Genomic DNA, 27717 nt, shown 5'->3' with positions numbered 1-27717 from the left:
AAGTCCCGCGCGGGCTTCCCGCGTCCTCCGGCAGGGGTAGCTCTGCCACCCCAGCTGGGAACTCACCCCCCGCTCGAACCGAGAGGCCCAATCCACCACCGAGGCGCCAGCCGCCCGCCCAATGAGCGTCCGTCTCGACCGCCTCCCAACAAGGAGCACGCTGATTGGCTTTCCCGGACAGCCGCCGCGTTGCCCTGACAACCAAGCAAGGGGACGCGGCGGCCGGGCATCCAGGCCTCGCGCTACCCAGCCCCGGGTCTCGGCACTTGCCCCACTGTGGCATCTGGCACCATGTCGGTGCGGACGCTACCGCTGCTCTTCTTGAACTTGGGCGGGGAGATGCTTTACATCCTGGACCAGCGGCTGCGGGCCCAGAACATCCCGGGAGACAAGGCCCGCAAAGGTGAGAGGCGCCAGGCCCGCGCAGCCAGCCCCACGCCCCGCAGCCAGGCCCCCCTGCAGGCTGACCAACACGGCCGCACCCCGCGTTCCTATAGCCAGGGACCTTTCTCACAACGCCACAGCCCCATCAGGTCAGAGCTCCTCCAGGAGTCAAATTCTCGAAGAAGATTTTTTCGCAGCAGAAGGATTGAATACCCGCGATGAGGTGTATTATTAGGGGACCTGACACCCTCACCTCCAATTTCCTCCCTCCTCAAATTGGAGAGACGATTTCCCAATCTCTCCTGACAAGCGGTCCCTTCCAAATGTAGGAGTCCCAGCCGCCCACCAGCTGGCGATACACCCTTTGCCAGTCCAAGCATCCTCTTCCCCCACCCCAACGAGGTGTGGCTTCTCCTGTCGTCTGTGTAGTGCCCTCCTGCACAAGCTGGAGGCCAGTCTTGCTCATTTCAGAAGCTATTTCTAGAAAGGTAGAATTCTGAAATAACAGATAAATAAGAAAACATAGGTGAGTTTTAAGTTATTCTCTTCACAATTATTGAAAGAGAAGGCAGTTCTGGAAATAATTATATGAGAGTTTCTAAAATGCAGAATCTGCCACCCATATACACCACATCTACTCTCCAGAGAAATGACCACCCAGAACTCTCTGCCACCCTCATCCTCTCCCTCTTTTCCTTCCCCTCAACCAACATCCACTTTCACCAAGTTTCCTGGGTTTAAGTATGAAAGAAATATATATTTCCAGGTAGAGAAAGAAAAGTTGATATAAAGGTAACTGACATGCCCCAAGATAAAAAAAAAAAAAAGTATTCTCTCCAACAGTCTGTACGCTCAATTGATCTGAAATGTGCGTATTCGGATGTTAAGCATACATATTCAGATATTCACTGTTGTGTCTGTGTGATTGAATCCAAATCCATGCACAAAGAGATAAAAAGAGCTCCCTGCAGCATGCCCCCTCCATTCATTCTGCACACGGCCGCCTGTGAGCTTTCTAAAATGCAAATCTGCCCATACTCCCCGCTACTTAAAACCCTTTGTCAGCTTTCCACTGCTGCTTGAATGGAGACCAAGTCTTTGGCAGGACATTTCAGGGCCCTTGCTGACCCGATCTCTCTCCACCTCTGCAGTCCTCCCTTCCACCACTGCCTGCCTCCTGCTGTGTATCTTAATAATAGGTCTACGTTTAAAGCATGCGCATTCATATGTCCATGCTAGTCATCCCCATTCTACCCCAGACCTGCCATTGCTCTGCTAATAGTCCCCTTTCCATCCTGCAGTTTCAGCTTAAGAATCATCCCTTTCAGGAAGATGGGGGACAGAGTCTGAGCATACTCCATAGCACTCCATGCACGCTTCCCCTGCCCTATCACTGGCCACGTTCCACTGAAACAGTCTGGGTGTCTTCCCCACACGTGACGGCCTTATTCCTCACCTGGCATAGTGCCTAAAGGGCAGAGTAAACTGGTGTTCGGTCAATATTTGTTGAACTGATGATCTAAATTGGCTCTTTTATATGACACTGCCATTTCTTCCTCAAGAGGGTTCTGTTTTCCTTGGCATGTATATTCTGTGATTTCACTGGGCCTCTAATGGCACAAGTGAGCTGACAGGTAGTTCTTGCCCCGGCGGTGTGCATCTTGGAAGACAGCATAAAGTAGCAGTTCAGAGCATACTCACCGGGATCATACAGTTGGGTTCCAACTCCAGCCTTGCCCTGGAACCAGTTGTATGATCTTGGAGTGTAACCTCGATAAGCCCGTTTCCTTTTCCGTAAAGTGGGCATCATACATACTCACAGCAAAGTTGTAGGAATTGAATGAGATCAGGTAGTCAACCTATTTTGCACAACGAGGGGCAGGTGCTGGCTTTCAAGAGAGGGTCTGGGCAAGACCCTGTGAATCCGAAGGGTCTGGTTTCCTTTGTTTTCAGGAGCTGTAGTCCTTCTGGGTTGGCTAAATGCAGCTTTAGGGAGTTTCGGCCATCTTTAGCCATTCACATTGACTTACTGGTTCCTTCTTTCCACAGTCTGGGTGAGTGTCAGATATCAGTGCATTCACCAGAGGCGGGGCTTTGGATCAGTCTCCTCTGGGGGGAGGGGGGAGGGGGGAGGTGGCTGGGGGCTATATCTTCCTAACAACAATAAACATTTACTAAGCACTTACTGTGTACCAAGGACTTCTCTGAAGACCTTATTAATCCCCACAACTATACTATCATTTAGGTAATACTATCCCTTTTTTACAGTTGGGGAAGTTAGAGTTAATTTGCCCAGGGTTACATAGCCAGGAAGAGGAAGAGTAAAGGATTTGAGCTCAGGCCATCGGGCTCCAGCACTCATACTCGTAATGACTTTGTCTTCAACTGCTTCCCTATGTGGGGCGCGGAGCTGTATCAGAATCTTTGGGGGTAGGAGGATGGGAGGTGGGGAAGAGAGGGAGAGCTTTGAAAACAGCCTCCAATGTGCCCACTGATTTTATGAAAGAAACGACAGAGAGTAGCTGGCTCATGGGGACTTAAAGAAGACAGTGACAAAACAGGGTGGAGCATTCAAAAAGCTGAGAAACCCCCCCTTGATCCCACCACTGAGAGTTGGCGTAGCTGCAGGAGCCGCTGTGACAATTACTGGCGCGCTGAGGCCTATAAAACACCAGACACGGTAAACAAATCCTCAATGATGCCGTGAATGGAAATCATATTTCTTCTAGGTGTTTTCATTATCTTACAGGACTAATTGGTCTCCTGGAGGCCGTCCCGCTCCCACAAGGCCCGCGCGTATATTGCAGTTTTTCGCCACAGCACAGCCTCTGGTTTAGCATTCAACAGAAAGGAAGTGCCCTCTCTCTGGGGCAATTTTTAAGTGTTGCATATGAATGTCGTCCCATGTTTTAAGCAATAGCAAGAATAATAAAAGCTGCCTTTGCCTCACTCCTGTCCTCTTTAAAAAATACTCATAAATAAGACCCTATTACATTCTGTGTACATTCCTCATTTTACAGAAGGGGAAACTGAGACAGAGAGACAGTAAGTGATTTTTTTTTTTCAGGGCAAGCAGATCACAGTGTAGTACTTACTAAACAACCAAATGGGGGTGGGATCCTGTTTTTATTTTTCTAGTTCCAATTTGGCAAGTGGCTCTGGATAACCTTGAGCCTTCCTCCCACTCAAAATGTAACTAAAGTGAAATTGTCGCAACCAAGTCACCTGGAAAAATAACGGAAAGACAGGACATGGTTTTTACCTTCCCCGAATCCTCAGGACTGGGACAAGGCGAGCGCAGCACTAGAGCGACCTCTGCTGGAGCTGAGTGTCATTGCCTGCAGGAGTGCCCGTACCCAGAACACGCTTTTGCCCAGCTCCACTTTGCCAGCAGCAGGGAGCCACTGTCCCTTAGAGGAACGAGCCCCTTGCAGCACCACCCCTCTGAATGCCCACGAACTCATCAAGCAAGACTGCCTGTAAAATAAATGCCACCAAAATACAGAAGATGTGGACATTATGCCAAAGGAACCGGTATCTGCAGACCAGGTTCTTGGTGCTGCTTCCCCAATGTTTTCTCCCCAAAAGCCTGTGACTTGTGGGGAAAAGATGGTGACTTTTCCCAGAGGAGTCTAACCTCGCAGTGGGAACCTTTTGCCACCAGTTAGGGCATGGCCCTGGCTGTGCTCTCAAACTGGTTTCTTAAGTGCTGTTGGTGCTGAATATTGAAGGCAGAAATCACCTCTGAAACAACCTAGTGCAAATGTTTCCAAAAGAGACCATTAATTACAAAACGTTTTTTAAAACGTGGATGTAAAAAATAAATAAAATAAGATGTGGGTGCATGTAGAGCCCTGCTTAGAGGGGGTGGTACTGGAGTTCTACATTGAAATCTCCCCCCCCCCCAAAATTAAGGAAAGCAAAAAGCCATGTTTCATCCTTTACGGGTGGTGTCCAAAATTGTGCGGTTCAGAAAGCAGAGCCAGAAGAGAAGCCGGCTAAATGCTCAGTGAGTGTTATCCATTTCTACCCCACAGCAACCCTGTGAGGTTGATGTAGTTATGATCCCCATTTTACAGATGCAGAAACTGAGGCTCAATAAATTGCTTGAAGTTACATAGCTAGTAAATGGTAGAGCCCGGTCTCAGCCTGCAAAGAGTCTCCAGCCAAGTACCTTTCTCCTCATTTGGTTTCCTCTTGGCATGTCCCCAGCAGCCTCTGTCCTCTGGCGCTTTCTTTACAGTGGCCCCCTCATTTCTCCCCTTTTTTTACATGGAAGTCATGCATCTGTGTGTAAAAAGTAAATCAGAAACAAATGGACACTTTTTTCCTTTTAGTTCACCTTTCAAGTTTTCTATTCTGGAACAGTTCCATCTGCACTCTGGAAAGGGAACTCTTACCTTAATTAAAAAAAAAATCGAGTTGTAGAAAAAGAAAATCCTCTCCCTACCTGTTTTTGGGATTCCTCCTCATGAAAATTAGTGTTTGTAAAAGCCTTTGAATGATGTGTATTCTCATAGCATTAGAGAAAATGACTCCTTGGGCCTTTTGAGATCCACCCCAGGGTGTTTCCTCTGGGTTTCCTCTCCCACGAGGCCTCCCTCTAGAAGACATAGCCTCTCCAGGGCCCTTTTGGAACTTGTTATTAACCCAGCATCCTTTCCAAGGTTTCAAATCGAAGGTAGAGTATCTGCATTAGACATTACTGCCCACGTGCAAAATAAACTTCCCTAGGCCAGGTCATTGGAATTGGTATTTTTAAAGCCTCCTTGAAAAGAATGTTCTTGCTTCATGAACTGGTGTTTTCTTTTTATATGCTTCATGTAGATGAATGGACAGAGGTGGACAGAAAACGAGGTATGCTATCTCTGGGCTGCATGCGTTCAGTCTGCATCCACAGGCTCACTTAGTCCCATATCATTGGGCTTTACTGCGGGACCACTTGAAACATTCCTAAGGGAAAACACAGGCGTGAGTTTCTCCTTAGCCAAGACATTGGTTATATGGCAGAATCTCTTACTTAAATAAATACAGCACATGAAACGAGAACCAAGCAAACTTTGGCCAAAGGCCCCTATGGCACCTGAGGTGTTTGTCTCGTTTCATCAGTGCCGAGTCCGGCAGGGACCGCCAGAACAGAAGCCACACGTCTGGGGAGGCTGTCCTAGCTGGTAGTCCTTAACACCGTTCTGTGACCGTATCGTGCAGCCAAAGAACTGTGCTTCGACCTCAGTGCTCCTCCCCGAGCCGTTCCCCTTAGCACACAGAGATCTCTACTGAGCAACGGGGGACATGGAAGCATGTGGCTGCATGGCTGCCCGAACCGTGGGCTGCAGCATGCGTGCACTGGGGCCTTATCGTGCCAGACCTTCAGTTTCCCCTTCACCCACAACCGGCAGCAAACCTGAAAATTTGGCCGGCTCCCCAGAATAAAACCTTAGCCTTTCCCACCTTTAAATGTCACAAGTTCCCTCCATCACTTGACATTTGGGCGCAGTGTATGCATGCCATCAGCCATCATCCTCAGTATTTTAAATGCTGTCACCATACCAAGTATGCCGAGGAGATGACATATGTAATATATAAGGGCTGTAAAATCAAACACCCATCCTCATTTCACTTCCACCCCCAGCTATGTGACCTTGGACTTTAACCTCTCTAACACTCAGTGGTCCTCCGTGATAGAATAAGGAGAGTAATTCAGAGTTGTCTCAGGGTTTAAATGAGATAATGCATGGAAAGTTCTAAGCCCCAGTGCCTGGAACGTAGTAAGGATTCAAAAATGGTAGCCATCCGGAAGTAGTAACTTCTCCCTTTTACCCTTAGTTCCAAATTGCCTGTTCCCAATGACAATTAAAATGTAGATCCGAGGTAGTTGGTAAAAAACCCAGTTGTTTTCAGGGTTGCCTGGGTGGCTCAGTAGGTTAAGCATCCGACTCGGGCTCAGGTCATGATCTCATGGTCCCCCCGGGCTCTGTGCTGACAGCTCAGAGCCTGGAGCCTGCTTCGGATTCTGTGTCTCCCTCTCTCTGCCCCTTCCCTGCTCAAATTCTGTCTCTCTCTCAAAAATAAGTAAGCATTAAAAAAAAAAAAACCCCAGTTGCTTTCATCAAGAGAATTATTTCATCAGGCCAAGGCTCAAAGAAAAACGCAGCTGAAGTGCTTGGTATGCTTTTATTGTATTTTACCACTTCTCTTGAGCAATTTTTGGCCCACCTCTTGAGACATGGTAGAATCTCAGGTGAGACGTGTGGATTTTGAAGGCTGTGAGTATACATAATCGAATCACTGGAATTTATTTTAACTTAGGCATTTTTAAAACAATGAGCAGAACCTGACTTTGTAATCAGTACCCGGGACAAGTAGCCTGCTACGTTAAGAACTCAGCTACTAACCCTTCCGATGCACCTGTGAAAAATTACTTCCGTCGCTGCCCTTAGTCCCTACAGGCTGCCGCCTGGCCCCTAGCTCATTCCTGCCTCGTGACATCACGCAAAGCTCGTGTGAGTGCAGAAAGCTCACACCAAGGCAGACTGACAGGTCTGCTTAAAACTGTGTCTCGAGTTTAACTTAAATACGGCACGGACTTCTTCTCTAGGGCAAGGACAGTCTTCCGTTCCTCGTGCTGCCCTGGTGTTTATCTCCTGTCTGGTACAGATTTAGCCCCACCTCAACCAATTGCTAGGTAAAGCACATTGTGAGATAGAAGCCTGTTAATCTGTGCCCCCATATTCTTTTTTTTAAAGACTTAAATTTGAGAGGCGAGAGCCCTGGGCGCCGGAGCCCAATCATAAAATTGCCATTTCTTCTGTGGGGGCATTTGTGTTCCCCGCTCTGCCCACGGGGCCAGGGCGTGCTGTACTCCCAATGACAGGCAAACTTTCTGGTTGTTCTGGTGCAAGGAGCCGTGGTGATTTATAGCCTATTCCCTTCCCAGACGGAAAGGCTTCATGTTGCCTTTTACTTTGCCAGAGTGACTAGCAATCACCCTGCAATTTTCTTTCTTTTAGAACTGATGTATTTGGGTCTAAACAATTTTCCAAGACCCTGCTAGGGGACGCAAAGACCCTAGAGAAACGACTCAGCACCCCGGTGAATGGCAGCTACTGTAAGCGCTGGCATAATCAGAGCTGATGTGATTCTTCAACTGGAATTCTACCTCTTTGGCACTCCTCCTTGCCCTACATGAATCCGGAAAAGTCTTCAAATTCTTTCTTTCGAGGGCTTCTGGGTGGCTTTTCATGTGTACCTATTTCCTTGCAAATTCTGCACTTGATCTAGGCTATGGTAAGAAAAAGGTTAGGAAACCCAGTTTCTTACAGGCCCTTGCTTGTTTGGGCCAAAGACAAAAGTCCGTTCAGGAAGCAAACCCAGAACAGTTTGAATGTCCCCAGGCTGTCCACACTGGGAAAATGTTAGCGCACATTCCGGGCGTGGGGCAATGGGCTCCAATCCTCAGAGGTGACGCCTACCCTACCATGTATTGGCAATGGAGTTCTTCCTCACAAAGAAGATAGAGCCTAGAGCGAAGTCCAAAGGTCAAGTGTGAGTTCAACACTTCTGCAAGGAGCCACAGTCATTTAGTTCTTTTCCATCAAAATGCGGGTGGGGTCGAGGGAGGCTCTCTGCTCTCTCTCTCCCCATAGCCCTTCCATTTTAAGATTTAAGTACAACTTTGGGGTGCCTGGTTTAGTGTCTGACTTTGGCTCAGGTCATGATCTCACAGTTCATGAATTCATCTCCCACGTCAGGCTCTCTGCTGTCAGCGCAGAGCCTGCTTCAGATCCTCTGTCTCCCTCTCTCTCTACTCCTCTTCCCTGCTCACGCTCTCTCTCTTAAAAATAAATAAATAAAAACTTTTTTAAAAGATTTAAATACAACCAGCCCCCAGCTGCCCTTTCCCCCCAAAATGTTCTTTGAGATGCTTTTATTTTTTTTAAGATTTTATTTTTTTTAAGTCATGTCTACACCCAATGTGGGCTCGAACTCACATCCCCAAGACCAAGAGTCACTGCTCCACCAACTGAGCCAGCCAGGCGCCCGGATGCTTCTCAGTGCTGGCCTGAGCACTCAGGGTACTTCTATCCATGACTTAAAAGGAGAGAGGGTGCCTGAAACCATGACCTGAATGAAATACCTTGCCTTCAGTCTCTAAAATACATGGTCACAACGAGTCACCTGGTGTGACCTCTGTGTGGCAAGAGAAAGGGGCATATGTATCCATCAGCGATAATCACTCATGTTTAGTTATTGATTTTGTATAATTATTCTAAATAATCAGTTTTCTTGCAAGTTTTAATTGCTATGAATGTATATTCTCTGCATTCATATACTCTTACCCTGAGGTCAGCATATATCTGGCTTCATTAAGAATAATCTGTGTTCATACATACCTCTTTCTATTTCTTGTACCCAATGGTTTTCTTAGCTCTCAACTAATGTTATTTAAGTGGCACAGAATAGTTCATTGAATGAGTGAATGAACAACTTGATTTAGAGACAGTTGGTTTGCACATGCCTCAGGACTTTTATTCTTACCAGATGGGACCTTTCCATTTGAACAACACTGGGACATACCACCACAATGTAATATCAATACTATAGACCAGGCACAGCTGGGTGGCTCACTAGGTTGAGCGTCTGACTTTGGCTCAGGTCATGATCTCACAGTTCATGAGTTCGAGCCCCATATGGGGCTCTGTGCTAGAGCCTGCTTCAGATTCTGTGTCTCCCTCTCTCTCTGCCCCTCCCCTGCTCATACTCTCTCGCTCTCTCTTTCAAAAATAAATAAAAACGTTAAAATTTTTAAAAATATTATAGATCAAATGAAGAAATTAAGGCATTCTAAAATGGCACACGAAGTACATATCTTGTAGAACCATTAGAAATCTCTAACCAGTGGGTAGACTTGTCTATTTTCATAAGATATTTTTTCTTTAAACAGAGTCAATTACCATTATTGGTCCCATTTTTATGAAATTTCATTTTAAGTAAAAACGTTACAGATTAGTTAACCAAACAAACAAAAAGAGCAATGCTGCCTCTCATTTTAAGGAAAAGATCTAAAATGTTCATAGGAATCTTCTTTAAAGAAAGAAGAAACATTTCCCCCATCAAGTGAGATAATGCCTGTATAAACGTGGCTTATGGCCACCAAAGCACAACACATTTACACATTGTCACATTTATGTTTGCTCTGGGACGGGCTTGTAAGGCACCCTGACCCTGCTCTCTGCCGGGACACCTGTGTGGTTTCTGCCGAGGGAGCACATCTCACCAGCACACCAGCACGCCCAGCTCGGCGTAGACCCGGCCCCTGCGGTCCACTCCACACAGAGAGCATTTCCCAAATAGACCTTCCTCCAGCACCTTGCTCAGCTGTATTCTCTCTCGTCTCCACAGTTCTGAATGACATCATCTCCACCATGTTCAACCAAAAGTTTATGGAGGAACTGTTCAAACCCCAGGAGCTCTATTCCAAGAAGGCCCTGAGGACCGTCTACGACCGCCTGGCTCATGCCTCCATTATGAGGCTGAACCAGGCCAGCATGGATAAGGTGAGAGCAGACCGCGGCCTCTGTCCCCTTGGTGGCATCTCTTGTACCTTTTGTGGATGAGCACAGACTGGGTCAGAGGAGATGAGGTATGCAATGGTGCCTTGCCAAAACAACAACAACAACAACAACAACAAAGGCACTCACAAGTATCAGGAATTGGTATTGAGTGTTGGAGTCGGAAAGGACCTCAAGTCATCCATCCCAGCCCCTCTGATATGCGTGTCCTTCCACCTGCCCAAGGAGGGGGCTGGCGTCCATGCCCATATTTAGGAACACTAGGAACACACACCTCAACCCAACACCAGTCAGTGCCCAACCCTAAACACTTTAATTCTGCTTCATTCTTTTTTTTTTTTTAATGTTTTATTTATTTCTAGGAGAGAGAGACAGAGACAGCATGAGCAGGGGAGGGCCAGAGAGAGAGGGAGTCACAGATTGAAACAGGCTCCAGTCTCCGAGCCGGCAGTCAGCACAGAGCCCGACGCGAGGCTCGAACCCACGAACCGCGAGATCATGACCTAAGCGAAAGTCGGACGCTTAACCGACTAAGCCACCCAGGCGCCCCTAATTCTGCTTCATTCTTAACAAATCTAAGCTCTGCGATGAAGAAACCGGACATTTTTTAAAGCAAATTCAACACTGCTCAGTCTTTACTTAGAACACGAACAGATCTATTCCTTTGGGAAACAAATTGTTGGGGCACTCTGATTTTTAATGATAATTGAATGATAATTTCAAGTAAATAAATGGCGGTGAATAGGCAAATCTCCTATTCAGAAGACTCTCCTGTTCTGAGCTCGCTCTGCCATCAAGAAAGGAAGTATAATCCCCACTCCCTGTGTGCCGGCGGCACTCAGAGACTTCCTTCCAAAGAGGCCAGTGTAGAAGAGGGGAGAACAGCTAACTTACAGTGGAGGAATGACAAACACTCCCTCCACCAGGACGTTCAAGGTCAACATCAACAGTGATAAGACATGCTGGTAGTATGTACCCCGATAGGGTGCAATGAGGATAGCGCTCTAGCTCTGCGCTCTTCCTCCCAAACACCCACAATTCCAGTCTAATCGTGAGCAAAACACAGACGACGTTTGCAGGTCATGTTACGAAGTACCTAACCAGGACTCAAAGCTCGCAAGGCCACCAAAACCAAGAAACTGTCACAGCTAAGAGAGGCCTAAGGGATTCGATGACTAAATGTAACATGGGGCCATGCGGGGAAACTGATGAGATCTGAATGAAATATGGACTTAAGTTATTTTTAGTAATAGCAATAATGATAACAATTTTTAAATAATGTATTTTTATTTAGTTTCTCTATTATGTGAATTTTTTTAAATCCTGACGGCTGACAGTGAGTGCCAAGTGTGCAAAATCAGTGCTTGCTTAATGCTGGCACCTGGAAACCTCAGGGAGACAGATTGCCGTTAACTGTGCCCTTACCCCCTCTCACTTACTTCTGGAAAGTTCCTTTTCTCACTGGACCTCCGGTTTCTCATCTATAAAAGGGGGATCATAATAGCTCTTTTGTTTCAGTTCAGGGAGGATTCAATGAGAAAACATAGCACAGCTAGGCCCGGCACATAATAGATGTTCAATCAGTGTTAATCATCTCCTCTGCTCCGCTCACTCTTCTGCCTTTAAGAAGGTTTAGGCTTCTATAGAGAAAGCACACAGAATTTAGAATCAAAAAAACCTAGATTCTTGGGGCACCTGGGTGGCTCAATGGGTTAAGCGTCTAACTCTTGATTTTGGCTCAGGTCACGATCTCACAATTCGTGGGATCGAGCCCTGTGTCAAGCTCTGCACTGACAGCTCAGAGCCTGCTTGGCATTTTCTCTCTCTCTCTCTCTCTCTCTCCCTCTCCCTCTCCCTCTTTCTCTCCCCCTCCCCCACTCACATGCATGCACTCTCTCTCTCCCAAGAGTAAATAAATTTAAAAAGTCTTTTAACCTGGATTCAAGTATTTAGCTTTACCAGTTACAAGCTATGAGACTCAATTTACTGAATAATCTTAACTTTCACTTCTTCATCTTATACCTGTCTTTATCCTTTATTCCTTGCATGGTGTCCTATCCACAGCAGGTGCTTTGTTTCTGGTAATGATGACAGAGTCTCAAATCTCTATCTTCGGTATTTTATGTTTCCACCCACGTACACACACACCAGGCTGTTCCTGTGGCATGCCGCTTTCTAAATGGAATCTTTAGAGGTGCCTGGGTGACTCAGTCGGTTAAGCGTCCAACTTCAGCTCAGGTCATGATCTCACAGTTTGTGAGTTCGAGCCCCACGTTGGGCTCTGTGCTGGCAGCTAGCTCAGAGCCTGGAACCTGTTTCGGATTCTGTATCTCCCTCTCTCTCTGACCCTCCCCTGCTCATGCTGTCTCTCTCTCAGAAATTTTTAAAAAAATTTTTTTAATAATAAAAAAATAAATGAAATCTTTAGCAGCGTGTTGAAGAAATGGGGTTATGTAGAAGGTTCTAGGATCTGACCATCCTAAGTTCAAACCTCACCCTGCCACTTAACTGCCAGCTATGTAAAATTAGTCAAGTCTCTTCCTTTTTAAACTTGGGCTAACACCTACATCATAGAGTCTGCTTGAAGATTGAATAGGAGCACACTAGGTGATGTATGTGAGCGTGCCCAGCACCACACCAGATGGTCATAGCGTGTAGTCTCCATCCTGCCTCGAACATGCCCGTAGCCTCTCTCCCAGACTGGTTCCTTCTGCCCCACATCCCCCAGACTGCCCTGCCACCATCAGCACCGGCCTTCTCCTGGGCACTAGATGGAAACCACTGTGGTCATTTCAGACAGCCCTTATCTTTTTCCCCAAACCTAGTTGGGTAGTCGCCATAGGTGACAGCTTCTCCTTTCAAGAATCACGTGTGCTTCTTTCCCTGCCTTTTCCACACCCACCATCTTTATACCAGCCCTTACATCTGGATTACTCCACGAAGTTTCTTTCATGCTTTTTTTTTTAAGTTTGTATTTATTTAATTTGAGAGAAAGAGAAAGTGTGAGCCAGGGAGAGGCAGAGAGAGAGGGAGAATCTGAAGCAGGCTCTGCACTGTCAGCATGGAGCCGATTGCTGGGCTTGAACCCATGAACCACAAGATCATAACCTGAGCCAAAGTCCGATGCCCAGCATGATGGACTGAGCCCAGTGCGTTTCATTCTTGTAGTCCCTAGAAGGTGCTCCCCACCTAGCAGGAGCCAAGTGCCAGCTAATCTCCCAACCCCGGTGTCCCTTCTACTCTGGCTCAGCTCATCATTGCCAGACTTGCTAATCTGGCTTAACCACTACTTCTATCATGACAGCTCAGAAAACCTTAGTAGCCCTCTAAGCCCCACCACGTCTAGTCTAAATTATTTTGCCTGTCTTGGGGTGCATGGATGGCTCAGTCAGTTAAGTGTCCGACTTCAGCTCACGTCATGATCTCGTGGTTCGTGAGTTGAGCCCCGTGTTGGGCTCTGTGCTGACAGCTCAGAGCCTAGAGCCTGCTTGGGATTCTGTTTCTCCCCCCCCTCTCTCTTCTCCCCCCCGCTTGTGCTCTGTCTGTCTCTCAAAAATAAACATTAAAAAAAAATTAAAAATAAGGGGCGCCTGGGTGGCTTAGTCGGTTAAGCGTCCGACTTTCGCTCAGGTCATGATCTCGCGGTTCGTGGGTTCGAGCCCCGCGTCGGGCTCTGTGTTGACTGCCAGCTCGGAGCCTGGAGCCTGTTTCAGTCTGTGACTCCCTCTCTCTCTGACCCTCCCCTGCTCACTCTCTCTCTCTCTCTAGAAATAAATAAAAAAAAAACCTTAAAAAAAAATTAAAAAAAAAAATTAAAAATAAATACATACTTTTGCCTGCCTTTCTAAAACCTTTAACATTCTGATCTTGCCGTACTTCTCCAGCTTTGCTTCCTACCAGCCCCAACACAAATTCCCCTCTCTGATTAGGCCGTTCTCCTCCTTCTCCCAGGAAACAGCATACTCCTTGCTGCCTCCAGGCCCCCCCGCATGCTGTTGCCCTCAACTAGAATGCCTTCCCCTCCCTCAGTCGGTGTGAACCCATGACCACAGCCTTCTGCTCCCACAAACCCCATCGTGACCACCTTGGTCCTCACCGGTGTCTCGCCTCTCCCCGCGCATGGACGGTCAGACCACACGTGGGCTTGCTAATATGTCATCCCATTCTGTTCAGCGTTCAAAACCACTCGCCATGGTTGCAGGACCTCACGCTTGTCACTTGCGCACATCCAATGTCCCTGCCTCCTCTCAGCGGTTCCGCAACGACAGGAAATCAGTATTTTTTTCACATGAGAAAGCTCAGGCTCAGAGAGGCGGAGGGACGTGGCCAGGACCATCCGACATGTCGGCTGCAGAGGTCGAGGGCTGGCTTTTGGGCTTCGCTCTCGGAGGCCGGCACCAAGCCAAGGGCCCCGTGGCTGCCGACACCGTCCCAAACATGTTCCATCAGCAACGCACATCAGCTGCCCAGAAATCCTGGTTTCTCAGGAATGCCCTGGTTTATTCCTGCTGTTCTGGCCTAATTATCAATATATCCCCTTTGACTCTCAAACGCACCTTGGTTTGAGCGACAACTGACACAGTCACCTGAGCTGTATGATATGCCGAGGTTTTCAGTACATGCTTGTCCGAACGATTGTGTGGAGGTGCGGACGTGTACTTCTCTGATCCTCTTTATTCTGTCCAGCTCTATGACCTGATGACTATGGCTTTCAAACACCAAGTGTTGCTGTGCCCCCGCCCCAAGGATGTGCTGCTCGTCACTTTCAATCATTTAGATGCCATCAAGGGATTCATCCAAGACTCCCCAACCATCCTGCATCAAGTGGAGGAGACTTTCCGGCAGCTGACTGAGGTAAGAGGTCACCACCGGTTTGTCATCCCTCAGCCCCATTCTTGTTCTCCTCTCCGCTGTTAAAAACAGTCGGGTTCCGGGGCGCCTGGGCGGCTCAGTCGGTTAAGTGTCCGACTCTTGATTTCGGCTCAGGTCATGATCTCACTGCTGTGGGTTTGAGCCTCATGTCATCAGGGCTCTGTGCCGACAGTGCAGAGCCTGATTGGGATTCTCTCTCTCTCCCTCTCTCTCTCTCTCTGCCCCTCCTCCCCTTCTGTCTCTCTCAAAATATAAATAAACATCTTAAAAAAAAAAAAAAAAAAGAACAGCCAGATTCTACGACAGACAGAACAGGATGAGGGATGGCAAAGCCTGCCTCTCCCCAAAATTCTAAAAATCTACAAGTATCTAAAGCCAGACTAAAAGATCATATAATAGGCATTCCCATTTTATGCCCTCCCACTGTTGCCTTCAAGGCTGGGAAAGCAATGACACAGAACACAGCCATTTCCCCCTGACCCCTCTGGAAGGGAGTTGACGGTGGATGTCCTGCTAAATATGAAGGGGAGAAGTGAAGGTCTTGGGGATCCCTCCCCCTGGGGAGTGAGCCGGGCTGGCTCTCCTGCTGTCCCTCCCCCCAACCCCCCATCCCCACAGCTCTGGCTCTGGCTCCAGCCCCTGAGTGCCTGCCTAGCTCTGCCTGCCTGCGAGTCCTGCCTCACTTCTGCAAGTGAAGTGCTTCTTTCTGCTTTGCCTCCGGCAGACCTACGGGGGTCTCTCTGCGGGGGAGTTCCAGCTGATCCGGCAGACACTCCTCACTTTCTTCCAGGACCTGCACATCCGGGTGAGTGGATGGGTGGCCCCAGGGGCACCCTGCCCCTGCTGTCCTAGGGAAACAGAGCACCACGTGGTCAGGCAGTGATGTCCTCAGTGCTCAGCCTGTGATGATACACTTCACAGTAACAAATCTCAGCAGTTGTTGTTTTTTGTTTGTTTTTTTATGTTTATATATGTTTATCTCTCTTTTGAGAGAGAGATTGCGAGTGGGAGAAAGGCAGAGAGAAGGGGACACAGAATCAGAAGTAGGCTACAGGCTGTGAGCTATCAGCACAGAGCCCAACATGGGGCTCGAACCCATGAGCTGTGAGATCATGACCTGAGCCGAAGTCAGATGCTTAACCTACTGAGACACCCAGGCGCCCCAATCTCCGCAGTTTTTAAATGGACCAAGGAAGACAGCGATATTGCCATTCTTTCCCAGTCCCCTTATTTATCTCCTTAAAATATGGTCTGTTCCTTCACCAGAGGAAACGTGTTCTCCATGGACTGGAGAAGACAGATTTCAACTCAGAGGCCAATTTCATTTTTAACCCTCATGAATCATTTTATTTGCTATAGATGGAGTAATAATAGCACCAATGTAAATTAAGATCTTTAATAGTCATCGATTAAAATTTAAAAGTACTATGAGAGTACAAATAAGATTAAGTTTTGTATTGCTTTAAAATATTGAAAATCCTACATCATATTCTTATCAAGACTGTGCCTGTGTGGACATTCTTTTACGGCTTGTAATGATATAAGCAGCCATATTGACTTCTCAATTCTGACGACATAAAATTCATTATAATGAAGACACTCCTAATAATAAGTCATTAAACAAAATCATTAAAACATATTAAACCACAAAATATATTAAGCTTTAATTGCCAAGGAGGCAGGCAGTGAAACGTCTAAATGTCCATGAAGAAAAATAGGAATCACATATCCTGACAATATTCAGCCACTGCTCCGTAACACTCGGCTGGTTTTCTGAGGCTGCTCTTTAATGGTATTTCTGCTCGGCCGCAATGTCTGATTGCCTATACAGATCTTCTCTGCTTCCAAAACAGTCTTGATAGTCTTTAGATTTGATCAAGAAATCAAGAAAACACAGCTCTGATCTAACACTCCGTTGCTCATTGTTTAACCAAAGGGAAAACAAAACTCCTCCTCCTGGTATCCAAAGCTTTCTATGGGCTCAAGAAACAACCGGAAGCTGCCTTCATGTGCTCAAGGCCCTGACCTGCACTCAGCCCAGCCAGAGACTGCCTGAAGACCAATTCCACTTGAAATCCTGAGCAGTTCTTTACAACCGTCCCAATTCCCAACCCCCTCAGCCCTCCAGAACCTTCCAGAGTTACCTCCTCAAAGGCAGTCTCCTCGGGTCACCCAGCCTTAACCAGACTCTCATTCCCGTTCCCATTTCCTTCCCTCGTGGCCCTTCCTCGTGTTCTTCCCATTATTTCGGCTGTTGGGAAACATTCCATCTTTGCCTCTTCACAGAATGTTCCCTATACCTCCCCTCAAGGATCCGCTGCCCTTGGAAACATTTCCTTCTGTAAAACTAGTCAGTCCAAAACATGTTTACTGAGTGCCTACTCTATACTCTCCTCACTCAGTGTTTGAGATGCATGGGTGAGAGACACATGGGTGAGAGATACATGGTTGAGAGACACATGGTTGAGAGACACATGGGTGAGAGATACATGGTTGAGAGACACATGTGTGAGAGATGCATGTATGAGAGATACGTGGGTGAATGAGACCAAGGCCCTGCCTTGGGGAGGTTCCACACTAGTAGGAAGAGACAGGGAGGACAAGTAAGTCATGTTCTGGTTCTGATAACTTTTAGGAAGATGACAAGATAAGGTAAAGTTATAGAGGGCAACTAGGATGGGATGTCCCGTAGACCAGCACTGTCTCACGGCACTTTCTGTCATGATGGAGATGTTCTATATCTGTGCTGTCTAACGTGATAGCCACTAGCCACATATAGCTATGGAGCACTTAAAATATGGCCAGTGTGACAGTGTGACTGAGAAACTGAAATTTTTTAAATTTTTTAAATCTTTATTTATTTTTGAGAAAGAGAGAGACAGAGTGCCATCAGGGGAAGGGCAGAGAGAGAGGGAGGCACAGAATCTGAAACAGGATCCAGGCTCCGGGCTGTCAGCACAGAGCCCAAGGCGGGCTCGATCTCACAAAACGCGAATTCATGACCTGAGCCAAAGTCAGACACTTAACCGACTGAGCCACCCAGGCACCCCAAGAAACTGATTTTTTTTTTAATGTTTTATTTATTTCTAGGAGAGAGAGACAGAGACAGCGTGAGCAGGGGAGGGTCAGAGACAGAGGGAGTCACAGACTGAAACAGGCTCCAGGCTCTGAGCTGGCAGTCAGCACAGAGCCCGACGCGGGGCTCGAACCCACGAACCGCGAGATCATGACCTAAGCGAAAGTCGGACGCTTAACCGACTAAGCCACCCAGGCGCCCCAAGAGACTGAATTTTTAATTTAATTTTAATAGCCACACTTGACTAGTAGCTACTGTACTGAACAGCGCATCCTTAGATGATAGAGTTAGAGTCAAGTCATGGGCAGCCTTTCTGAGGACAGACGTGTTGAGATCTCAGAGACGTGCATCTAAACTGGAGGGACAGTAAGTTCAAAGGTCCTGAGATGGAAAAAGCATGATGTAGTTCTTGGACAGAGAGAAAGCCAGTGTGAGTGAAGCCTATGTAGGCAGGAGTGATACAGTTAACAAGCTGTGTGGCATGGGCACTGAGTCCTCAGAACAGACTCCAGTTATAACTAAACTGGTACCTACCAGTTGACTTAGCTTTATGCCCTACTGAGGAGTCTATTTTAAGAGTAAGGAAAACATTTCAGGCATCCTAAGGTGAACAATAACGTGACCTGATTTGTGTTCTGGAAGGTGAACTGTATGGGACAAGGTAGGAGGTAGGACACTATTGTAGAAATCTAGGTAGGGGGGCACCTGGGTGGCTCATCCAGTTAAGTCCTTCGGCTCAGGTCATGATCTCATGGTTCATGGGTTCGAGCCCCACATCAGGCTCTCTGCTGACAGCTCAGATCCCGCTTTGGATCTTCTGTCTCCCTCTCTCTCTGCCTCTCATGCTCACTCTCGCTCTCTCTCTCTCTCTCTCTCTCTCTCAAAAATAAATAAATATTTAGGGGCACTTGGCTGGCTCAGTCAGTGGAATATGTGACTCTATCTCACGGTTTTAAGTTCGAGCCCCACATTGGGTGTAGAGATTACTTAAAAATAAAATCTTGGAAGGAAGGAAGGAGGGAAGGGAGGGAGGGAGGAAGGAAATGACAGTTCATGGTAGATGCCACCAGTGGAGATAGTGAGAAGTCTTCTGTCCCTTCTGGGCAGGAGTAAGTAAAACTTACTGAGAAATTGGATGTGGGGAGGGAGAGAAAGAAGAATAAAGAATGACTACATTTTTGGCCTGGGCAGCTGCTGTTGCCATTCACTGAGAGGGGGAAAGACTGAAGGAAGTATATCTGGTTAGAAAAATTAATTAATTTTATCTAAGTTTGATTTGCCTATTAGGCACCTGAGTAGCAAAGTCAAATAAGCAGTTGAATGTCTAAGTCACAGAGATGGCATTCGAAGTCTTCAGGCCTCTTGGTAGAGGCTGGTCAACCTCCCTCAGCCACAGGTAGGGTGTAAAAAGCATGGTCAGCATTCTGCCACCTTCCCCCTTGCCTTCAGATCATTATTCTCCTATCCTCACAAACTTGGCCTTCCCCTAGTGAGGCCAGACCAGTAAGGCCAACACCGTGCAAGGCCCTGCACTTGTCACTCACTGAAACACTGCCGAGTCGCTCACCCATGTCCCCGGGGCACTCACATCCCTGGGTGGGTCTCCTCCCGGCCAGCAGAGTCGGGCCACCGTCCTGGGGAACGCGAGTGCTCAGGGGCACGCCCCGTCCAGCACTCCAGCCCCACAGCCCTGTGAGCCTCATATCCCCTTTCCCCATGAAACCTGCTGCCTGTCCTCAGGAACTCATTCGAGAGGGGGCAATGCACTGGGTGCCTTCCAGATATTTGGTTTTAAAGTAGAAGAGCATATGGAGAGAGGACACCGAGGAGGGGGTGGTCAGTTCTGCCTGCCTCAGAGAATCAGAAAAGTTGGGGCACCTGGCTGGCTCAGTCGCCGGAGCACGTGACTCTTGATCTCGGGGTTGTGAGTTCAAGCCCCACGTCGGATGTAGAGATTACTTATGTAGAAAGATAGAAAGAAAAATCTTCATAGAGGATCTGATATCTTTTTTAGAAAGTGGGTTCTCACCAGGCCCATGGGAAAATAGGGGAGGGGTTAAGTGGAGGACACCACCTCAGTAAAGGCATGAGGCACATAACCATTTGGTGTATTTGGTGCTGCAGAGGCGGTAGAAGGCTGCAAGTGTTTAGGTGTGGCAAGAACATAAGATTCAAGGAGGAACATGGCGGGGCACCTGGGTGGCTCAGTTGGGTGAGCATCTGACTTCAGCTCAGGTCACGATCTTGCAGTTTGTGAGTTCGAGCCCCATGTCAGGCTCTGTGCTGACAGCTCTGAGCCTGGAGCCTGCTTCAGATTCTGTGTGTGTTTCTCTCTCTGCCCCTCCCCTGCTCATGCGCTCGCTCTCTCTCTCTCTCTCTCTCTCTCTCTCTCTCAAAAATAAATATTTAAAAAAACAAGGAGGAACATGGCTACCGAGAAGAACAGGGGCCAACTGGACATTATCTGGCAGGCAGCAGAGAGCCACTAAAAGAGGAAAAGAACACAGCCTTCTATAAGTTTAGAAGAGTCTCTTCAGGGACGCCTGGGTGGCTCAGCTGGTTAAGCATCTGACTCTTGATTTCAGCTCAGGTCATGATCTCACGGTTCGTGAGTTCAAGCCCCACATTGGGCTCTGCACTGAGAGTGTGGAGCCTGCTTGGGATTCTCTGCCTCTCTCTCTCTCTCTCTGTCTCTCTCTCTCTCTCTCTGTCTCTCTCTCTCTCTCTCTCTCTCTGTCTCTCAAAAATTAATAAATAAACTTAAAAAAAGAAGAAGAAGAAGAGCCTTCCCAGCAGAATGGAGGATGGATCACAGCCAGGTGAGGGAGAGGCAAGGAGGCCGGGTAGGAGGCACCTGCAGCGGCCCGGCCACAGATTCACCACAACTGGAAACGCCAGAGGAGAATCAGGTTTGGGAAGACAAACGATGACCCTGTTCTGGGCAGGGTGTGTTTCCAGCACATCCCATGGAACCTGTAGGCAGACACGTCTGATAAGCAGGGGACAGATGCAACAAGTGCCCGGGGAAGGAGTCTAAGTGGCAGCTTGAGATCTGGGCACCATCAGCACAGGGGTGGACACTGGGGGGAGATGAGATCACTTGGGCGGGGTGGGGGGAGGTGAAATAAGAGAAGGACGGGGGAGCCACACTTAACAGCCGAGGGCCAGCAGAGGCGCTGGGCAGGCAGACAGACCCAACGGTCCCGTCCAGCCAAGGGCAGGCTGTCGGATCAGACACAACCACACGCTGGACTGAAGTGTATACATTCCAGACCTGCTATGACATAGTCAACCTTGTTAGAATTGGGCTCACAAAGGGTCTAGCACAAGCATATATTCCCACTTCTCTCTCCAAATTTTCTTTCTCCACACTTGTATTTGCATCTCTTGGTTCCAGAATCTGAAGCAGGCTCCAGGCTCAGAACTGTCAGCAGAGAGCCGATGTGGGGCTCGAACTCATGAACCGCAAGATCATGACCTGGGCCGAAGTCGGATGCTTAACCGACTGAGCCACCCAGGTGCCCCAGTCACAGAATCTTAAGGTTAAAAAGTCCTTAAAGGTCTTCCAGCCAAACCCTCCAACAAAACCAGTTTACACACTCCCCCTAAAACATGCCACATACCCTCCCACCTCTGCTGCTTTTTAAAAAAATGTTTATTTATTTATTTAGTTTGAAAAGAGCTCATGCAAGCGGAGTGGGGGTAGGTGGGAAAGGGGGTGCCGAGAGAGAGGGAGAGAGAGAGAATCCCAACAGGCTCTGCACTGACAGATGTGGGGCTGGATCCCCACAAACCATGAGATTGTCACCTGAGCCAAAATCAAAAGTCAGATGCCTAACTGACTGAGCCATGCAGGTGCCCCTCCATCTCTGCTTCACACCCACCTTCTTCTAGGCCCAGCTCCAAACCCATGCTTAGGCCTGCCCACCCCCATGCCTCTGGTCATTCTCCACAGTGGGCTACTATGCATATACCATCCAGCATGTATACTGGCCCCTGTTGCCATTTTATGTCTGGGGCCTGTGTCCAGATGGACTTTAATCCTAGAAGTATTAGCTACCATGTATCAAGTACCCACTATGTGTCAGACTCAGCGGTAAGTGCTTTTTCATTATCTGATTTAACAAGTAACACTTACTGATGAATAGATGCTATCATTATCCCCAGTTTGCCACACAGAAAACTGATACACAGAAAGTTGTAAAACTTGCCCAAAACTCAGAGCCAAAGAATGGCCCAGGTGGGGCACGAGCCTAGACAGTCTAACATTGGCATGCCAAGCCACCATCTTACACATTCTTACCGATTTGCATTTTCACTGCTTTGCACACAACAGATGTGTATTTTTGATGATAATACGAATATAATCTTGTAGAGGTTTAGAGTTTGAAGGGATCCTCAAATTTGTCTCGCTTTACAGATGAAGAAGACAAGATCCAATAAAACTGATGAACTACTACAATCTTTATGGAACTTAATCTGACACAAAGTATGCAAACCAGGGGGCGTCTGGCTGGTTCAGTCGGTAGAGCATATGACTCTTGATCTCAGGGTTGTGAGCTTGAGCCCCATGTTGAACGTAGAGATTACTTAAAAAAAAGAAAAAAAAATGCAAACCAGGAAGTAGAAATCAGCCTAACACGGTATTTGCAGTTGCATAAGAGACCTTCAGACTCTAAGGCCCACCTGATCCGCCTGCTCCGGGCCCTTCCCACCGGTCTAGCACATGGCCAAAAGCTTGGGCTCCAGACTGAGAAACACAAGGTTGAATCCTCAACTCTGCCCCTTCTGAGCTGGCTGGCCTGGAGGAAGTGTCTCAGCCTCTGAGCTGCCAATTCCTCCTCCTTACTGTTCTCCTTGGGCAAGTCCCTCACTCTGGGAACCTCAGCTTCCTCATCTTTAAAACGGGGGTAATACGGCCCACCTGGGAGACTTGCTGTGCGGCCCAGAAGGAGGTCTGTGTGCAGCAACACTGTAACTCTGTACGGCTAGTTATGCGGAGACTTTCTTGTGGTTAGCAGCTCACTAGCCAACACCCCCCACCTATTACACACTTTCCATCCTCAGAATGCTTATGTCTAGGAACACATACCAAGAAAAATGACAAGCAGTGTATTTTTTCCCAGGTATCCATATTTCTGAAGGACAAAGTTCAGAATTCCAATGGTCGCTTCGTGTTGCCGGTGTCCGGGCCTGTTCCGTGGGGAACTGAGGTTCCCGGACTCATCAGGTGAATTCTCAACAGTAATCGTCAGACCAGTGTTTGGGGTGCCAGGAAACCGACATGTGGGCCACCACACAGAGTGTGCCGGTGCCTCCCTTCCTGCAGTAAAGCACAGCAGTTAGAAGGTCAGGTTCTCATCCCAGCTATGCCACTTAGCAGACATTTGAGGCCAACCACCCAGTTTTTCAGGACTCACTTCCTCATCTATGAAATGGCTGCTGTGAGGGTGAATGAGATAATAATGCTCTGAAGTGCTTACACAGCACCTGGCACATAACATGTCCTTGGTAAATATTATTATTGTTACCTCAACCAGCATCTTTATCTCAAAGGAGTGCATGAGTTCCTTTGTGTCCCTCGGTACAGAGAATAAAGGAGCCTCCAGGACTGCCCGAGCTTGGAGGGCATCCCCTCATGTCATGCTTTGTATTGTAGGATGTTCAACAACAAAGGCAAAGAAGTGAAGAGGGTACAATTCAAGCATGGTGGGAAGTACGTCACAGCACCAAAGGAAGGTTCTTTTGAACTGTATGGAGACCGAGTCCTGAAACTGGGAACCAACATGTAAGCAAATCCTCCCTCCCTGAGTGAATTCAAGTCTGAGGGAGGTCACTTCATTTAAAAGACCAGCTTGACTTCCCCTATGAAAACCCCTGCTGACAAGTGAGATAATTTCCCCCCAGATACAATGAATGCAGAGCCCTGACATTTTCCAAGGGCCCCCAAGATGCCCAAACGTAAGGAAACTCAACAGGTTCAAAAAGAAATCATTTTAAATAGCAACGGAAGAGCACAGCCAAAACCTCTGTGGCCGTGGAGATCCAGAACAGCATGGCCTTTCACGCACTGTTCACGTTTTTTCCCCGTAATCTACATTATTTTGCGAGAAGAGCCATTTCCACCTGACTTCAAAGGTGTTTTTCTTTGGGAAGCCATGAAATCAGAGTGGTTGCTCCCCACTTAGGTACATTCTGTACTCCTGGCACATTTCTGGATGCATTTTAATGTCTCAGGATAAAAGTTAACGCACTATCTTGCTGAGTTAGAAGCAAGTCAGTGTTAAAGGGCGGGGCAGTGTTTTCACAGTCTTCTGTTGATACCAGGTACAGTATGAACCGGCCTGTGGAAACCCATATGTCCAAGGCATCAAAAAACTCAACTTCTCGGACACAGGTAAGCTTCCTCACAACCCCCCCCCCCCTTATTCATCTTCAGAGCTCATTTCTAGACACAAAACTCGGGATGGGGAGAAGGGTGGAAAGTCTAGACTTCAAAGCCAGCCAGTGTTTCCCTCGTTGTTTACAGTCTTCTCAATTCAGCCTTACAAGTACAAAGGTTTTTAATTGTAGTTTCTCATGAAGACTTCCAGTGATCTGACTAATTAGGTAATTTCAGGCTTGGCTCAGCCACCATAATTAAGCTGGAGCCACACACCAGGACACGTGAAACAGCATTGTACCAGTGCCACTCGGTCTGTGGTTGCTGAGTCTAGCACACGTGTATTCTGGTTGTTAAACCGGCCCTTTGCAGGGCTGCCCTACATAAGGATGTGGTAGCTCATCAAAATGGGGTTTTAGATTCCCTGAGTGCCATCTTTATAAATTTCCACAGAATTAGCTGCTTGCGAGCTATAGGACAAATCTTGAAATAGTCATGTGGCAAACGTTTATCAGATGACTTCTATGGGCTGGGAACCCAGGGACACAAAGCTGGCTTAGAAGGAGAAATGGGTATACAGACCAAGGTGTCAGTATCAGCAAAGGCACCAAGGGACAGGAGAGCATAGCGGTGTTTGGGGGAAGCAGGAAGGCGGCATCTCTCCCACGTGGCTAGATCATAACGTAATTGAGGCAGGTGGCCAGAGAGTCGCCTGTACCAGGACACTGGGGCCTGATTCCAAAGAGGCTTAAGCAATTTGGACTTTGTCGTTTAGGCGAGAGGCAGAGGGGGTTTATCTCAAGCGAAGGGGGGTCTACTTGAGATGACAGGCTGGCGGCGGAGCGACAATAGAAAGACAGAGTAGCAGAAGAGGCAGAGCAGGGGCTAGAAGAGGCAGAGCTGGGCTAGAGGAACACGGTTGGAAGGAGGGGTGAGGGTTGAGTGCGGCCAGACAGCTAGGGGAGGGAACGGATCCCGGGTGTGTTCACCACCATCACCACCTGAGGGCAGTGTGGTAGCTCGTATGGAAGGAGTGCCCTTGGACTTGGAGCTTTCGCTGAGGTTCCTTGTAAATGCAAGGGAACTAGATTGACGGAAGAGGAGGCAGTGTTCTTCCTCAGCAAGGAGGAAGGTCGTCTGAGGAGAAGGGGGATCCCTGGGGGCCCTCCACTCATCTTGAAAGTGTGAGAATCCCTGGTTTGCTGCCTTGCTAAGGGTCCTTCTGCTTCTGATGTGGACTATTTCTGTTTTGGTTAAGCCTGTCTTCTATGCTTTATTTGGACACATTTCTTCCCCCGATCATTTAAAGAGTTATTGTTTTGCCTCGTTCCATAACACCGCCCTGGGTCTCTGGGGTCTCAGCAGGAAATGCGATCACCTTCATGTGGCTAAAAATCATGAAATTGTTTCTGCAGGAAAGCATTGCTCCAAACCCTCTTGCTAAAGAAGAGCTGAATTTCTTGGCCAGGCTGATGGGAGGGATGGAGATTAAGAAACCCAGTGGCCCCGAGCCAGGATTCCGGTTGAATCTCTTCACCACTGATGAAGAGGAGGAGTACGTTTTAAACCTGTTTCTTACAAGACATATATAAAAATCCTAAGTGTGATAAGAACCCAAAAATGACCATTATAAACCAGTGACACTTAAAATATAGATGTAAAGGTCATAGAGGAACACCCAGCAAATTCAATAACCTAGTTAAAGAAGAATCCACCAGGGGCACCTGGACGGTTCAGTCAGTGAAGCATCTGACTCTTGATCTAGTAGGCTCAGGTCACAATCTCGCAGTTCATGAGACTGAGATCTCCACTCAGGTCATGGTCTCATGGCTGAGGAGATCGAGCCTACATCGAGCTCTCCGGTGACGGCACGGAGAGAGTATTCTGTCTCTCCCTCTCTCTCTGCCTCTCCTCTGCTCTCTCTCTCTTTCTCTCAAAATAGGTTAAAAAAAAAAAAAAAAAAAAAAAACTTTCAAAAAAAGAAGAAGAATCCACCAGTATTAAATAGCCTCAATCTTCTGGATTCATTCAAGAAATAGTTCTAATGTCTTACGTAGCAAAGCGTAGCTGGACAAGAAGTATTGGAAGTCAAGATAATCATAGTAAGAAAAATCTGTTAAGAAACCAGAGGGAAGCCAGACCATAATGCTTTTGGGATCCAGCAGTCTCCTTCAAAACCAGCAGGGAGAGGGACCGACCCAGATTTATACAAAGCTTTACAGTTTGTAGAGCTCGTGTGCATCGTTATTTCATGTGATCCTCCCTGCAACCAAATATTTGGGGTGGGAGTTGCCCCCTATTGTCACTGAACTAACTTCTTCTGGGCACTTCTGCGTGAGAGTCACTCTGGTGAGTGCTGGGGACACAGAGATGGAGGGTAAGACCGAGAGCCTGGCCCCAGGAGCACGTAGGGTGGGGGAGAATGCACACAGACACAAGTTAGTTCAGTGCCGAGTCATAAATGGAGGGCGTAGTGATTGACTTTGCACCAGCAGATGACGGGAGTTGGCATCTGGGCTTGGCCTTGGAGTTTGCCAAGCAGAGGAAGGGGAAAACCATTCTGGCCAAGTTCAGCACATGCAGAGGCATGGACATATACAAGGACTTGACTTTCTGGAGTGTAGGGTGCACTGCTTGGGGATAGGGAGGGCAGAAAGCTGAAGGGAAAGGGCAGAAGGTGAGGCAGAAAAACTCAGCTTCCAAGTTATCAAGTGCCAGTGTGCCATGCTGGCAGGGAGAAAGCCCTAACCTTTGGCCCCTTTCTCTACTCTCTCATGCAGACAGGCAGCGCTAACCAGGCCAGAAGAGTTAGCCTACGAAGTGATCAACATACAAGCTACTCAGGTATGTGCGGGCGATTGCACAAGCCAACCGTTAGTCCCCTCTTCACCTCCTAATGACCTTGAACTCCACTGGCCCTCCCTTCTCTCTAATCAGCATGTGTCTAGAGTCCCTAGTCTGACAGTCAGGGAACGAACTGACCTGCGACACGGTGGCGGGATGAAAGTTAAACACCGAGGGCACAGAGAGGCGGTCGTGCTGACACAGCCCCTTCACTGCCTTCCCCTCGCATTTCTCCAACAGGACCAGCAAAGGAACGAAGAGCTGGCTCGCATCCTGGGGGAGCTGGAGGTCGCGGACCAGCCGAGGCAGAGCGCCAGCAAGGGGGAGGACTTGCTTGCCATGATGGATGAGCTATAGCTGTGGTGGCCGGGGACCCTTGGCCCCCTGTGGGGCCGGCTCCCCGACAAGGACGCAGGGACGCCCTAGGGAGCAACACGATGCCGCTAGTTTTCTCCGGAGCGAGCAGATGCCTCCGTTCCTGTCTGTGTTGTAACGAGCTACGCAAGTCTCCCTCAAGGAGCACAGTGTCCGGAAGGCACATGCATACCCACGTTCTCACCAAAATACATTCTGGCTTTTAAATTGGA

At 48.0% G+C, this 27717-nt stretch overlaps 1 protein-coding gene and 1 long non-coding RNA gene across 3 annotated transcripts; one reads left to right on the top strand and one right to left on the bottom strand.

Moving 5' to 3' along the window:
• Positions 1 to 198: 198 nt before the first annotated feature.
• Positions 199 to 27717, top strand: OSCP1 (organic solute carrier partner 1). 2 transcript variants are annotated; one of them, XM_039251696.1, is made up of 11 exons: positions 199 to 403; positions 5212 to 5241; positions 9787 to 9941; positions 14643 to 14810; positions 15553 to 15633; positions 23031 to 23134; positions 23564 to 23692; positions 24232 to 24301; positions 25702 to 25841; positions 27067 to 27130; positions 27371 to 27717. In XM_039251696.1, the coding sequence occupies exons 1-11, from the start codon at positions 292 to 294 to the stop codon at positions 27485 to 27487; spliced, it is 1170 nt and encodes a 389-aa protein (XP_039107627.1). In that variant the 5' UTR covers positions 199 to 291; the 3' UTR covers positions 27488 to 27717. The 2 variants fall into 2 exon arrangements, with proteins under 2 accessions (XP_039107627.1, XP_039107628.1); XM_039251697.1 differs by lacking the exon at positions 5212 to 5241.
• On the bottom strand, positions 3493 to 23084 carry LOC120244913. The gene is made up of 3 exons (XR_005531664.1): positions 22997 to 23084; positions 4559 to 4671; positions 3493 to 3609 (listed from the first exon to the last, which is right to left on the bottom strand). It is a non-coding gene; the product is annotated as an uncharacterized LOC120244913 (long non-coding RNA).

The sequence above is a fragment of the Hyaena hyaena genome, unplaced genomic scaffold (genome assembly GCF_003009895.1).
Source record: "Hyaena hyaena isolate Hyena2069 unplaced genomic scaffold, ASM300989v1 scaffold_397, whole genome shotgun sequence".
Classification (NCBI taxonomy): domain Eukaryota; kingdom Metazoa; phylum Chordata; class Mammalia; order Carnivora; family Hyaenidae; genus Hyaena; species Hyaena hyaena.
The sequence above is the reverse complement of the archived record's forward strand: the minus strand, read 5'-3'. Positions and strand labels throughout refer to the sequence as shown.